General features: G+C 39.4%; 1 protein-coding gene across 6 annotated transcripts in view; it reads left to right on the top strand.

Annotated features, from left to right (window-relative positions):
• The window catches only part of p4ha1b (prolyl 4-hydroxylase, alpha polypeptide I b), a 98,995-nt gene that overhangs the window by 38,164 nt on the left and 44,318 nt on the right, over nt 1–16,513 (top strand). For all 6 annotated transcript variants that reach the window (XM_072282660.1, XM_072282659.1, XM_072282663.1 and 3 more), the window contains 4 exons: nt 2,222–2,337; nt 3,671–3,767; nt 3,940–4,091; nt 12,191–12,328. In XM_072282660.1, the coding sequence (XP_072138761.1) occupies nt 2,250–2,337; nt 3,671–3,767; nt 3,940–4,091; nt 12,191–12,328 (475 nt within the window). In that variant the 5' untranslated portion in view covers nt 2,222–2,249. The remainder of the gene's footprint in view (nt 1–2,221; nt 2,338–3,670; nt 3,768–3,939; nt 4,092–12,190; nt 12,329–16,513) is intronic.

Raw genomic sequence — 16,513 nt, 5'->3', positions numbered from 1 at the left:
AAGTAGTTCCGATACAGACCGCTGCAGAACACCACTTCTCACTGGTAGTCAACCAGGATATGCCTCCTTTATTCCATCTCTTTGCCTTCAGCCAATCTTCTAACCATGCTAGTATTTTTCCTGTAATACCATGGGATCTTATCTTGCTAAGTAGCCCTACGTGCGGCACCTTGTCCAAAGCCTTCTGAAAATCCAAGTAAACAACATCCACTGACTCTCCTTTGTCTACTTTGCCTGTTTCCTCAAATAATTCCAACAAATTTGTCAGGCAAGATTTCCCCTTAAGGAAACCATGTTGACTTTGGCCTATTTCATCATGTGCCTCAAGAACCCTGAAACTTCATCCTTAATGGACTCCAATAAGTCAGGCCAATTGGCCTATGATTTCCTTTCTTCGGTCTTCTTCCCTTCTTAAAGAGTGAAGTGATACTTGCAATTTTCCAGTCCTCTGGAACCATTCCAGAATTTGCTGATTCTTGAAAGATCATTACTAATGCCTCCAAGTGGGCATCAATTATGGACCTAGCATGATCCAAAAAGTGGCAATAATGTGAATAACCAGTTTACACAAAATTATGTTAATACCCTTTGGTATTTTTCAACAAAATAGAAATGTGTGGTTTTTGGTCTGAAAACGTTACTTTGAATTGTGTGCATTTTGTGTTGTGCAAAACACTGGCAGGGTTAGTTTAGTGCGATCCTTCTTAAAAAAAATAGTTGCATATTGGTATCACCTGCATTTATTTTTGAACTTAGCTATCAAGGCTTGAAGCTATATATGAGCATTATTAAAAAGAATGCATTACAGTGGTAGTTTCACTATCTGACAAGTATACCAACAATACGTTTGCAGTTGGACATTGTATATTTTGGAGGGAAAGTGCTATAGTGGCAGAAATGTTATTTGCCACTTTCAGCTCCCGTGTGAATGTGAATTAGTCCTCAATGTATGTAGGCATGGACTGTTTGATTTGCTGAGTGGCTGGAATCCAACACTGAGCAATCATCAGACCACATCACCACTTCTGAATCTTACATTGGAAATGTCAGTTGATATCACTGTCCATTCGCAACTTCCTGCAATTTTCCGAACGTTGAAAGTAGATTGATGGGGCGATAGTTGGCCTTTTTTTTTGAACAAGATATATCTGGGCAATTTTCCACAGTGTTAGGTAGCTACTTGTATTAGTACAACTTGTCCAGACACACAACTAATTTTGGAATGCAAGTATGCAGTTGGCCCATTAGCCTTTACTATATCCAGTGCTCATGAGCCTTTCTTTGTTTCACTCGGATTGAATTGAATCGAATCCAATTGCATCCTTTTTGAACTCCTTTATATTCTCCCTCCAACTCAAAATCTCTCCTAATTGGGAAACCTGAGACATGATATTTGGACCCCTAAGCCATAATATACCTTTAATTGCCTATCACCCTTCATGACTGGATGTGGTAAAACTGCAGAGTTATTGAAGTAAACCTGGTTGCAAACAGCGTAAATTAAACTCCAGTAAAAACAGAACATCCAGAGCAAACTCCATAGGTCAGGCAGCATCTATGGAGAGAGAAACATTTCATTTTCAGTGGCCTTCATTTTTTTAATGAATGAAACCAACATCTTGTGTCTCATTTTGAGAAACAGTTCTGTATTTTTTAAAATCCGTGTCTGTAATTACAGAAAGAAAAGGGTTGAGTTGAGGAAAAGTATAATTCATGGATCAAGTTGCTATGATCTGGTTTGCTTGAAAGGATAGGTTACAAAAGATTCAATAGAGCTTTCAAAAGTCATTTATATGCATACTTGAAGGTGAAGATTTACCGATATTTGAAGAGTTGGGAACTGATTAAATGAGAGCTCTTAAGTAGAGAGCTTTATCATTGTAAGATTCAATAACCTATACTCATCAAAATAAGTAATTTCACAGCTTATCAGTGATGTCATGATAAAGATTATGTATTCAGTTACGTAATCTAGAACACTGGAACACGAAGCATTTACTGACTGCCCTTAATTGCCCTTGAAATTCTTTCTTTAGTCACTATAGTCCTTCAGGTGAAGTACCTCTGCAGTGCAATTGGATAAAGGATTCTGGGATCATTGAAGTTTTTGTAAATATTCAATCAATAGAACCAATATTCTCTTCTGCCAGGTACAGCTGGCTTTCATTATTGATCCTTTTTTTTCAATGAAATAATCATTTTTCCTCCATTCCTGTTGTAGGATTGAGCATTGAGTCACTAAAGCCATCATGATGTGCGTGAAGGTTTGGTGTGTCGTAGGACTAGGCATCCTGATCTCCATCACCCAGGCACATACTGATTTCTTCACATCAATTGGTAAGCACTTTTTTGTAGTACTTGTTGTTTACAGATGTTATTTATCAATTAGTATGCTGAAGCTTGGACAGGTGCTGAGGAACAAATATTAAAGTTCACACAGATGGTTCTTTATTTCTCATTATTTGTAGAAGAAAGTAAAACCTCAGGCACAAACAGAAAATACTCAGCAAATCAGGCAGTTAACCCTGTTTGTTCAACTCAACCTGATCTGTTGCGTGTTCGCAGCATTTGCTTTTTTGTGGTAAATGTAAAAGAATCTTTCATGCTAACTGTCCAGGTACATTTTTTTTGTAACTACCAGAATTTTTGGATATATTGTACAAGTTATGCAAAGACTGAACCTTTCAATTTAATAGGGCAGATTGCACCATTAATGGAAATAGGGAAAATACTACAAATGTTGGAAATCTGAAACAACAACAACAGAAAAGTCTGAAATACTGACATTTCTGATTCTATAGTTGCTGTCTGACTTACTGAGTTTTTCCAGCATATTTTTGGTCTTTTAGTGAAATTTTCATTACACAATGCTTGGGTCTTTTGTAGCTTGCTTTAAACTCAGCAATGCTACTACATATGTCGATACTCAGCAATGATCACTTTAAATAGTAAACAACAACTACTGTCATCATCAAGCAATGAACAGGATTGTTGAAACTTAGATGAGGGGAACACACAAAATACCAGAGGAACTCAGCAGGTCGGGCAGTATCCATGGAAGTGAATAAGCAGTCGATGTTTCAAGCCAAGCCACTTCTTCAGGTCTGGAAAGGAAGGGGGAAGAAGCCAGAATAGAAAAGTCGGGGGAGGGGAAGACAGATAGTTGGAAGGCGATAGGTGAAGCCAGGTGGGTAGGAAAGGTAAAGGGCTCGAAAGAAAGCAATCTGATAGGAGAGGGAAGTGGACGATAGGAGAAAGATAAAGAGGGGAGGAAGTAACTGTGTTATCTTGCAATCCCTGTATTCTTTTGAATGCAGTATTTCACTTGGCTTCCCTATGGATAGCTTATAGTTCCAAAACATTGAATGGTTGTAGGCAGTTACAACATGACATTACTTATTGGGATGGTGTGTGGGGAGGGGCAGGGGGAAGTAATTATGAAAATTGGAAAGGAATTTTTTTTGATACCAACTGATTTGTAAATGGGAGCATCAATGTATCATCAGGCAATTAGGTAATGCGCTCATATACAGTTCTCTAGCCTGAGAAGAAATGTAGTCTTGGAGAAATTGAAATGTCCACATTTCACTACTTTAACGACTGTTTTCCAAAATAATTTTCCACAGCTCCTTGAAAGTCTTACACAGTCTGTTTTGTTTATCATGAGCAGGCCAGATGACAGATCTCCTATACACAGAGAAAGATCTGGTGACTTCCTTGAAAGATTACATCAAAGCTGAGGAGAGCAAACTAGGTGAAATCAAACGGTAGGCAAATTGTTTGGAATATTTAGAATTTTCATTTTTAAATCCCATTTTGTGTGGTTAATAATTTGTACATTAAATATTTGCAGTTAATTTTAGTTAATTAATAATACCAGGAAAAACTGTTGTCTGATCACAGAGGTAATTTCTTCCTAATGTTTCTCCACCCCACCAGGTGGGCAGAAAAGCTGGACCAACTCACTGAGACAGCCACAAAAGATCCAGAAGGATTCCTTGGTCATCCAGTGAATGCCTTTAAATTGATGAAACGATTGAACTCGGAGTGGGTAGAGCTGGAAAATCTGGTACTTAAGGATATGTCAGATGGTTAGTGGCTATTCAGCATCTAAGCATGCTAATTGGCAAAGCCATCTTACTCTTCCTCTAACTCATTGCTCCTTTGCCTTCTGTTCTCTGCCCCCCCCCCCCACTCATTCATGGTATCAAAACAATCCAACCTCTTTGGTAGCACTGCAACCTGTTTAGACTTTGCCTAATCATTGCAGCCTGAGTGCTTTCATAGGAATGACTTACTGTTTGTGTTTGTTATATATTTGATGAGTGGAAAACTGCGAAAGAGAATGAAAGGAATTGGCCACACCTGTCTGTTTTGTCATTCATTAATATAATGGCTAATCTCTTCAAGTATCACATTTCTGCAATAACCCCGAATTTCTTTTTCCATTAATAACCTAAAACCTTCTGATCTCAAATTTTAATATAATTGGCAAATGAACCTCCACAACTTTATTGGGTGGGAATTCCAAAGATTCACTACCCTTTAGGTGAAACGATATCATTTTGGTCCTAAATGGGTGAATTCTGACTTTGAGATTGGGACCTTTGGTTCCAGACATTCAGGTTAGGGAAACATGATGCCAATATCTAGTTATCAAGCAGGATTTATAAACATGACAAAAGCAACATTTCTATTGTCTTGGGGTAAAATATTCGTTTAATTTTTTTTCTAAACAACATTTTCTCTCCTTTCTATAAGATGTAGGAGCAGAATTAGGCCATTCAGCTCATCGAGTCTGCTCCATCATTCTATCATGGTGGATCCTGGATCCCACTCAACCCCTATACACCTGCCTTCACATCATACCCTGTGATTTCCTGACCAGTCAGGAAACTATCAGCCTTTAATATACCCATGGACTTGGCCTCCACCGCAGTCTGTCGCAGAGTATTCCACAGATTCACCACTCTGTGGCTAAAATAATCCCTCCTTACCTCCGTTCTAAAAGGTTGCCCCTCAATTTTGGATCTGTGTCCTCTAATTTTGGATACTCCCACCATTGGAAACATCCTCTCCACATCCACCCTATCCAGCCTTTCAACATTTGGTAGGTTTCAATTAGATTCCCCCCCTCCCCCCCCATTCTTCTAAATTTCAGTGATACAGGCCCAAAGCTGCCAGACGCTCTTCATCTGCTCACCCCTTCATTCCCGGAATCATCCTTGTGAACCTGTGAACCTCCTCTGGACTCTCCAATGGCAACACATCCTTTCTGAGATATGGGACCTAAAGCTGTTGACAATACTCCAAATGCGGCCTGACTAGTGTCTTATAAAGCCTCAGCATTATCTCCTTGCTTTTGTATTCTATTCCCCCTGAAGTGTATGCCAACATTGCATTTGTCGTCTTTACCATGGACTCAACCTGTAAATTAATCTTCTGCAAGTCTTGCACAAGGACTCTGAAGTCCCTCTACTCCTCTGATGTTTGAACCTTTTACCTACTTAGATAATAGTCTGCACTGTTGTTCCTTTTACCAAGAATGTGTTATCGTACATTGTATTCCATCTGCCAGTTTTTTGCCCATACTGCCAATTTATCTTAAGTCCTGCTGCAATCGCATTGCTTCCTTGGCACTACCTACCCCTCCACCTATCTTCATATCATCCGCAAACTTTCCCACAACGCCATCAATTCTGTTATCTAAATCATTGACAACCAATATGAAAAGTAGCAGTCCCAATACTGATTCTTGATGAACACCACTAGTCACTGGCAGCCAACCAGAAAAGCCCCATTTTATTCTCACTCGCTGCCTCCTGCCTGTCAGCCATTCCTCTATCCGTGCCAGTATCTTTCCTGTAATGCCATAGCGTTTTATCTTGTTATGCAGCCTTGTGTGGAACCTTATCAAGTGCTTTCTGAAAATCCAAGTAAATGACATCCACTGCCTCTCCTTTCTCCACCCTGCTTGTTACTTCCTCAAAGAACTCTAATAGATTCGTCAGGCAAGATTTCCCTCTACAGAAACTATATTGACTTTGACTTATTTTATCGTCAGTCTCCAAGTACCCCGAAACCTCGTCCTTCATAATGGACTGCAACGCTTTCTCAACCACTGAGGTTAGGCTAACTGGCCTATAATTTCACAAACACAAGGAAATCTGCAGATACTGGAATTTCAAGCAACACACATAAAAAATGCTGGTGAACGCAGCAGGCCAGGCAGCATCTATAGGAAGAGGTACAGTCGACGTTTCAGGCTGAGACCCTTCGTCAGGTCTAACTGAAAGAAGAGATAGAGATTTGAAAGTGGGGGGGGTGGGGGAGATCCGAAATGATAGGAGAAGACAGGAAGGGGAGGGATGAAGCAAAGAGCTGGAAAGTTGATTGGCAAAAGGGATTTGAGAGGATCATGGGACGGGAAGCCTAAGGAGAAAGAAAGGGGGAGGGGGGATGCCCAGAGGATGGGCAAGGAGTATATTGAAAGGAACAGAGGGAGAAAAAGGAGAGAGAGAAAAAAATTAATAATAAATAAATAACAGATGGGGTACAAAGGGGAGGTGGGGCATTAACGGAAGTTAGAGAAGTTAATATTCATGCCATCAGGTTGGAGGCTACCCAGACGGAATATAAGGTGTTGTTCCTATAATTTCCTTTCTTTTGCCTTCCTCCAAAGTGACATTTGCAATCTTCCAGTCCTCTGGGACCATGCCAAAATCAAGTGATTCTTGAAAGGTCATGACCAATACATCCATTATCTCTTCAGCAACCTCTCTCAAAACTCTGGGATGTAGTCCACATGGTCCAGGTGACTTACTCACCTTCAGACCTTTGAGTTTGCCTAGCACTTTTTCCTTTGAAATAGTAACGACACTCACTCCTGCTCCCTGACACTCACGGACCGCTGGCACACTGCTAGTGCCTTCCACAATGAAGACTGATGCAAAGTACTGATTAAGTTCATTTGCCATTTCTTTGTCTCCCATTACCACCTCATCAGCATTATTTTCCAGTGGTCCAATATCAACTCTCACTTCCCTTTTACTCTTTATATAACTGCAAATACTTTTAGTATTCTGCTATATATTGTCTAGTTTGCCCTCATTCCCATCCCCCTGCCATATTTAAACCACTCCCAACAGCTCTAGTAAATTGCTGGCAAGAATATTGGTCCCCCTCGGATTCAAGTGCAACCCGGTCCTTTTGTACAGGTCACATCTGTGCCAGAAGAAGTCCAGATTATCCAGAAATCTGAATCCCTGACCTCTGCTCCAATTCATAGGCCACTCATTTATCTGCCATCTCATTCTGTTCCTTTCCTCACTGTCGCATGGTACAGGCAGCACTCTTGAGGTTAGCACGCTTGAGGTCCTGCTTCTCAGCTTCATTCCTAACTCCCTGTATTTTGTTTTCAGGACATTTCTTGGCATTTGTAAATAACATTTTGAAAATGGTCTGAATTCTGAGGAGACTTCTTTCTGATTGATTCAATTATATTCTTTGTTTTTTTTGTGGAAATGTTTGATCCCTCATCATGAGGCGCTGGCATTGATAATTGAAAGATTGCCAACAGTTGCAGCTTGCATTGTGACTCTAACACTGTTGCATCCAGCATCATTCATTGCCAGATGTTTGCCTTCTGTTTCCTTTGAAGATTTTTATTTGATTTAATAAAAAGTAGCTTGTTACTTTGGTTGGGGGGGGGGGATGCATGCTCTTGATTGATGTATTGCTGTTTACTTGCCAGCAATTCCTGTAGCCATGTGATCATTGCAGCTGACTTGCCCATCAATGGATTTGTTTTCTTTATAAGTGCAAAGTTCATTGATGAAAGCTTAATGCTCAGAAGTACTTACAAACAAAACTATCCAAGCTATTTAAGGTTTATTTTGTGATGAATAGCTCCAAATTCTATCAGTATTTCCTGACTGGAATGAATCCTGGGTTTCATTTTAGTTATTTATCATGATTTTAGTACTAGGCAAATAACATTTCACAGGTGGTGACCACAACTCCCTGATCTTTAGTATAACCATTTACAGGGAGATGATTAGACAAGGTGAGAAACTTATTTAATTGGAGTGGGCTGAACACGATGGCAGACATCCCACCTCTCCCGGAAGTTCCGGGAGTCTCCCGCATATTAATAGCAGCTCCCTGATGCCCGCAATTTATATACAATATCACGGAAATCAATTTTTTTGAGAGCGAGCAAGAGAGAGCATGAGAGCGACTATGAGAGAGAGAGAAAGAGAGAGAGAGAGAGAGAGCACGCCATGGCAGAGTGTTCCAGAAGAAGAAAATATAAAACATACGTCACCCAAACTACACTAAAGTGGACCCCTGCCTAATAGGGGTCAAAATAATGACAGTGTTGCTCGCTGCACTGTTTGCAACAGTGAATTTTCTATTGCCCATGGTGAGTTAAGACTGTAAAAGACATGTTGAGGTGAGTTTAACAGGTGTCATTTGTTCATTAGCATAGCTAACGATATTTAAACTAGCTAGTTAACTGCTAAGGAGCTACTCTATTGCAGACATCCCACCTCTCCCAGAAGTCCTGGGAGTCTCCCGCAAATTGATGGTGCTACCTTCCTGAAATGAGTTTTTGCAAGGTGGGATGTCTGCGATGGTATTAGGGAGGAACTTGCGAGTATAAATTGGGAACAGATGTTCTCAGGGAAATGCACAGCAAAAATGTGGAGGTTATTTAGGGAGTACTCGCATTGGGTTCTGGATAAGTTTGTTCCACTGAGACAGGGATAGATTGGTGAGGTGAAGGAACTATAAGAGGTGGAACATTTAGTCAAAAGGAAGAAGGAAGCATACTTAAGGCTTAGGAAAAATAAGGCCTGTTGAGAACTGCAAGTTAGCCAGGAAGGAGCTTAAGATGCGATTTAGGAGAGCTGGAAGTGGACATGAGAAGTTCTTGGTGAAGAGGATTAAGGAAAATCCCAATGGCTTCTACATGTAAATGAAGAACAGGAGAATGACTAGAGTGAGGGTAGGATCACTCAGGCATAAAGGGGAAAATGTACCTTGGGGTGGTTGGGATAGGGGAAGTCCTTAATGAAAGGTTGAGCAAGCTAGGACTTTTCTGTTTGGAGCAAAGAAGGACGAAAGACAACTTGATGGAAATGTATAAGATTGAGAGGCATAGGGTGGACAACAGTGGTCAGTGGCAGAGGACATCCATTTAGGTGAGTGGAGGGAAGTTTAGGGAAAATGGCAAAGGTAGGTTTTTTTTTACACAGTGGTGGGTGCCTGGAACACATGCTGGGGGTGGTGGTAGAAGCTGATACAATAGGGACACATAGATAGGCACATGGATGTAAGAAAAATGTTAGGTTATCAGTTGTGTCAGGAGGGAAGGGTTAAATTGATCATGGAGTAGGTTTATATATAGGCTGGTACAACATAATGACTAAAGAGCCTTTAATGTACTCTACTGTTCTATGATTATGTTTGAAGGATTGCTATTTGCCTGAATTAAGTCGTGTCTGGGTTCTGTAAAAAGCATTCATCCTTAAAAACTGCAAAAGAAAAACCTTTAAGGAACTTGCATCTCATTTGTGTTTCTGGCTGTGGTATGCCATCAGTTCCCTCTTCAAGTTCACATCTGTGAAAATTCTTCATCCAGTGAAAAATTTCCAGTTAAATTCCTGGATTTCATATTGAAGTAGTTACTCCTAAAACTAGGAGTCTCTAAGTGTGGACAGAGCAATCCAAACTCAGCAATGCAGTAGCCAACAATTTTTTTTTACTATCTTGGACTTCTCAATAAACTACTTAATTTGGCAGATGAAGAGGTTTACACAGCAAAAGCTGGCAGGCCAGTTCATACTGTAAACTGGATAGAGAGTCTAGTATGAAGGCATAGTATGCTTTATAAAAGAAAACTTAACGTTTGACCATCTTGCTCTGATTTGTTGATCAAATGTATCTGAGCACTCATTTTTGGTTTTTGTATTTTTGTGCTTTGAAAGTGATGTCATTTAAAAAAAAAAGAAATTTAGATTGGCAGGCGTTGATCAATCTAGGCTGCTAGATATAGTTAGCATTATTTTCCAACCTTTCCTATCTAAGGATTACTGCCTTCTGTGAATGTAAGCATGATTAACTTCAGATGAATATGTCTAAATCTGATGTGGTTTAATTTTCATTTATATCTTAGTCTGTAAGGTTCTTGCATCCACAATGAGCTGGCCATGACATTAGCTAAAGAATTAAAATTGTGAACCATTCAGCCCTATGTGGAAATTGGATGAATCCTCTAATGTAGTCAAAAAATGCTTCATTTTTCTTAAATTAATAATAGTAATTACAGTCTTATTTCTTGTAGTTTATAGTAACCAAAATGCACCTAATGCTGCTAAAAGTGACACATTAAAAGTAATAGCCGATAGTAAAGGTTACAAACATTTTGACTCCAAGTAGCAGTACAATTTCAGATTGATGAGCTCTCATCGGAGCTGAGAAGTTAGAAATCATCAAGCCTTAAGTTGCAGAGAGTGCAAAGGAAATATCTGTGAAGATGCTAATGCCCAGGGAAAGTTGCAGATGCTGAGAGTTTGTGGTGAATGTAAGTTAATCTTCACTGATCTGTCTATAGAAGGTAATTAATGTGAACAAAGAAGTAATGACAGCAAAGAGGAAGGGAAAAGAAAGGCTAGAATTAAAAGATGCCAAACTCTGCTGAGTTTGGAAATCGAAATAAAACAGAAAGCTGGAAGTACTCGGACTAGAAAGCCATTTTCTCTCTACAGGTGGTTCTTGACTTACTGACTAATTCTACCTTTTTTTTGTTTTATCTCAAATTTCTGGCATCTGCAGGATTTTATCTACTTGAATATACTTTTTCCCCTTTCCTTTCTATTTTCATTGATTACTTTGCTTTACACCTCCATTTAATTAGCTTTCACCACCATCTTTGAGCCCCACTAGGTTGGCTGGTGGCGCAGTGAGATCAATGTCGGGCTTGAGAATGGAGGTTCCCGAGTTCGATCCAGTGATAGACTGCTCCCAAGCACGCTCTCCTTCCGTGCTGGGTTGATGTTGAGCTCGCAGCTCAACCTCATTTTAAAAAAAACACTGCCACCTCAAGTTTAAATTCCCACATGGAATATTGTGAAGGATCAAATACCCATACTCACTAAACCTCCTGTCATTCAGCCCCGTGAAGTTCACCCTATCACTGACAATGCATTTGTACTGTCTATGCTCCCATTTCTACAACTGAAAATGTCTAATTTCTAACTTTTCTCCAATCTGATGAAAAGTCATCAATTTGAAATTTTAGCTACTGTTTCTTCCTCCACAAATTTTGCCTGATTTGAGTATTTCCAACATCTTTAGTTTTATTTAACTCCTCATATTCTTTATCATCATAGGATAGGAAATATGAATTATAAACCATTCTGCACAGTGGTTCCATGTAAAACTGAAACGTTTTCATACAGTTCCCTTGCAGCCTCCAAGGAAAGTCCCTAGACCAATGCATTAAATTGTTTTAGTAACCTTTATTGGCATATAACTTGAAATAGATATAGAAATCTGTCATCTCACAGACACGTGTGAAAACCATGATGTAAGTATGAAGTGTTTCCTACAGTGGTACGTTTGTAGAAGGTAAAGCTTTTTGAAGCCCTCTGCTGATTAAGGCTATTGATTTTGTTGGGTCAAACAGGCATGTAGAAGACGATGAGCAGCACCTTTTATAGACCTTGTGCCACATAGAGAGTTGACAACCCCAGGCTGCCTCACCAGCGAGAGTATCCAAGAATAGAAGGCGCTGGAGCTAGGAAGGTGGTCCATTGTGAGGATTCACAAGCCTGATGTGGGTTACTAGAGAAGAGAAGGGAAGTTTAAAGGGTGAAATAAAGAATTAGGGAATTTGCACCTCAGCTGCATGTAAACTCAGTCAAATGAAGGAAGTTCTCAAAAGAGAATATTTTTTCATGGCTCGAAAAGCAGCTGGTGTAAATTAGAACTGGAGGATGAAGGAATGTGGAAAGTCTTAACAAGTAAGCTTATTCCCTGCATGGTTGGACAGCTATCCTGCTTCACTTCACTGAAGCACAGCATTTGTTGTTGAAGCTACAAACGTTTGTACTTCATCTTTTGAAAAGTTTGAACATGATCTTTAACTTTGCATTTGATTGCACTGATTCTGATATCTTTGCAGGATTCATTTCTAACCTCACTATTCAGAGACAGTACTTCCCAAATGATGAAGACCAGACTGGAGCAGCCAAGGCCCTCATACGTCTCCAAGACACATACAATCTAGACGCAGACACCATCTCTCAAGGCAACTTGCCTGGTATGTGCTGCAAAGCATTTTGTACAGTAAATTGATAGTGGCACTAACTTGGGGAACAATAGGATCAAAGTGCTTTTGCATTATTTGCTAAGAGTTATAGCAGGGAGCATCTATGTTGTTTGATTCTGTGTGTGAAGGTGAGTGAATTAGGTCAGATTAAAATACTGTCAAATTAATATCTGCAAAACAACTATACTTAAGTAATTGTAGATATTCTGGTTACCTAATGAATGGTGTTTAATTGCAAAACATAAGATATTGCTGCTAGTTAATTGGTAAGGAATTAGATCGGTGAGTTTCCTTACCAGAAGTTGAATTGTCAACCTTGGAAGGATGCCAATCCACTTGCTAGGAGGGAGAGCCTCTTGCCGCATTGCTGGAAACTGTTATCTCCTAGCCAGAGTCTGTGCCTCTTTATTGACGGCTTGTTGTGGTAGATGCTTTTTGGATGGGAAACTCTTTTTTTTTAAATCAAATTTTAAATGTCTTCAAGCATGATGAATTTTTGGAATTTTACCTTGATTGTTAATGCTGCATCAGCCAACTGAAATAAATTGTGTCCTGATTTAATTTAAGATCCCAGTGGGTTAGCTACTCTTACTTCGAATTTTCTGTTAGTGATATTATGTCTTCTCAGTCCTAAAGAAGGGAGCCAGTTTTAAAAAAAAAATCTGACCTTAAAACCATTCACTCCAAATATCATCCATAAAACTCTACAGCACCCTCTCTATGCTCCTGATATCTCTTTCAAAATAAGTCAATTGGGACATCAAAATTAAACAATTACATAAATCATTCAAGGTTCATTTGATGATGTATTGCGATCAAGGTAGGATAACTCTAAAGAAAATTCTTCCTGTATCAACAATTTACTGTAATGCTTTCTGTATGTTTTAGCTGTCAGGAAAGCTGTATTAAAATCTCACATTGCTGTGTCAATATTATGGTTGTTTTTGCTATAATAACTCTAATTACTGCACTTCAGGCAATTAAACTATGCAGCTGTGTTGCCCAGTTACTCACATTGCTTACTCCCAAATAAGCATGAAACAATTGTCTTCTATTTAACTATTGGAGTATTTTATTAAGTACATCTCTTATCATAACAATTGCCAAGTTGGAATGTAATTGGGAGAGCACAGTGCCTTTCGGCCCACTCATACCTTCCTGAATATTGCCATTTTTCCCCATCTAACTGGAAAACCAAAGAGGGCAAGGATGGAAAACATGTTTAATAAATGAAATCTAATACATAAAAGTAGATAATTTCAAGGACTGTCCACTTTTCTGGGAGTGCTGGTTTTTAGAATATCAATCTGACATAGATGGTCAATTTTATTTCGCAGTAATATGGTCGAATTTACTTGGGTAACAAAATACCTAAGCAGATATTCTTTCTACAACTGGACATCAATTTCATCTCACAACACAGAACCTCTTGCTTCTGTTTGATGTTTCATGGGTCTCACTCCTCTGAGAGAAATAAAGTATTAAATAAAATAGACAGAACATAGAACAGTATAACAGTACAGTCAACACACATCGAAGTTGCTGGTGAACGCAGCAGGCCAGGCAGCATCTCTAGGAAGAGGTACAGTCGACGTTTCAGGCCGAGACCCTTCGTCAGGACTAACCGAAGGGTCTCGGCCTGAAACGTCAACTGTACCTCTTCCTAGAGATGCTATCTGGCCTGCTGCGTTCACCAGCAACTTCGATGTGTGTTGCTTGAATTTCCAGCATCTGCAGAATTCCTGTTGTTAACAGTACAGTCACTTCAGCCCATGATGTTCTGATAACCTATCAAAACATACTTGATGATCAATCTAACCCTTCTCTCCTATACAGCCAACTTCCATTTTTTAAAAAAAAATTCATGTGCCTACCTAAAAGTTTTTTTTTATATGCTCATATTGTGTCAGGCACCACCACCACCACTCCAGGCAGTACATTCCATGCACTTCCATTCTCTGTTATTTTAAAAAGAAAAACTCCATCTCTGACATTTTCCTTAAACATTCCTCCTTTCTTCATTAACATTCCTCCATTCACCTTAAACAGACGTCCTCTGGTAACCAATCTGTGCAGCTTCTTTGAGGGATATGGACATGGACTCCAAGATCCCTCCGTTTCCCCACACTGCGAAGAATCCTGCCATCGATCTTGTACTCTACAAGTTCAAATACCTTCCAAAGTGTATCACCTCACACTTCTTCTGCTGCTTCCCTGCCCGTTCCATATTCTGTTGTCACCTACAGCAACCTTCTACACTCTCCACTACTTCTCCAACCTTCATGTTATCTGCAAACTTACTAACCAACTCCTCCACTTCCTCGTCCAAGTCATTTATAAAAATCACAAAGGCTATGAGTCCCAGGGAGGTCCATACAGAACACCACTAGTCATGGATGTCCAAGCACAGTATGCTTCATCTACTACTGTTCATCCTTCTGTGGGCAGGCCAATTCAGAATCTATGCAGCCAAGTCTCCATGCATCCCATGCTTCATGACCTTCTGGACAAGCCTATTGTGGGGAACCTTATCAAACACCTTACTAAAATCCATATACCACATGTATCATTCTACCTTCATCAATCTGTTTTGTCACTACTCAAAAAAACTTTTGGATTTGTGGGGTATGACCTGCCCTTCACAAAGCTATGCTGACTATCCATGACAAGCTTCTGAGAACCCTCTCCATTAGTTTTTCCTCCACTATTATTAGGCTCACTAGTCTATAATTCCCAGGATTACCTTTTTTGAACAACAGAACAACATTTGACACCCTCTGATCCTGTGGCTAGAGAAGATACAATTATCATTATCAACGTCCCAGCATTTACCCTTGCTTCTCGTAGCAACCTGGAATATATCTCATCTGGCTCCAGTGACTTAACTATCCTAATCTTTTTCAGGCAGAGATTTTTTTAAATGATGAAGAGAAACTTTTGCATACTTGGATACTTGGTGTTTAACTGCTGGTGATATAAATATTTAAATATTGTGCTAACCACCTTTCATTGAAGATCTCTTTCAAATTAGAGGCAATATTTTTGGTTAAGATATTTGCAACATTAAAAGGAACCTTCCTTTCAATTTTATTTCTGCCTCATGTCTGTCTCCCTTTTGAGGTATCGGAAGTACCAAGGAGTAGGAAGTGGAAGCCGTTTTACACACTGCTTCATAAATGTCGTCCTTGTCCGTTCTCCTGACCCACTGCAATATAGCAGAAGAATTTGGACAATGATTAAACAAAATGACACACCTGAAATCAGCTAATAGATTATGTGTGAAGCTGAAAAGCCATTGAGTATGTTCCATTGACAGCGTTATCATCAGCACAAGAGAGCTGATCATGTGACCTCACATGATTGCTAATGAGACCAGCTCAATGTAGAATCTTCTGTTTGGCCTGACTCTTGGTCACTCTTGGGTTTGAAGGAATGAAGTGAATTTGACGTTCCATGGAGCTGCAGCTCCAACATAACCAGTTGGCAAATAACTAGTCAGAAATTCCAGTTCATTTGTTGTGTATTGATCTAGAAGGTGACATAAAACATTGAAGAGTGCTATTTTCAAGCATCCTGATTCGTTAGTTACTCTGAAACTATGGTTAACCTTTTCTGGAGTTTTTAAAACTCTGTCATTAGTTTGTTGTTTCAAAATTTCCTGATTGGAGTTGACACATTTAGACTGATTCTAAAGAGCAATATTGATTCAGTTGTTCATAGATGGGCTGGATTTTTGTTCCACATGGTAATAGCAAGAGAAGTAAGTGATTTTATTTGATGGACATAATCAAATAACTCAAAGGCTTTCTTCATAGTATCACAGGATTAGTGATGGAGATGGATAAGGCCATAAATTTTTTGTGTGCTAGCATAGTTTTTCAAATGATTAAGGATAAAAATATCTGAAAATCATGGGGAAATACATTCAGATATTAGCAAATGGAAATAAAAAAATATACAAGTAACTGATGAAATAGGCACTAGAGTTCACCTAACAGTGGAGCATCAATACCTGCAGAGAGAAAAACTGTAGATTCAGCATCCTGACCTTACAGAAAGGAAATCCTAAGCTTTGTCATGGAAATCTGAATGAACTTAGCTAGCAAACCAAAGTATTTGTATTAAAGGAATTGGGGGAAGAAAGGAAAACCGAAAGAAATCAAATGGCAGAGGGGA

Source organism: Mobula birostris, chromosome 18 (assembly GCF_030028105.1).
Source record: "Mobula birostris isolate sMobBir1 chromosome 18, sMobBir1.hap1, whole genome shotgun sequence".
NCBI lineage: Eukaryota > Metazoa > Chordata > Chondrichthyes > Myliobatiformes > Myliobatidae > Mobula > Mobula birostris.
The sequence above is the reverse complement of the archived record's forward strand: the minus strand, read 5'-3'. Positions and strand labels throughout refer to the sequence as shown.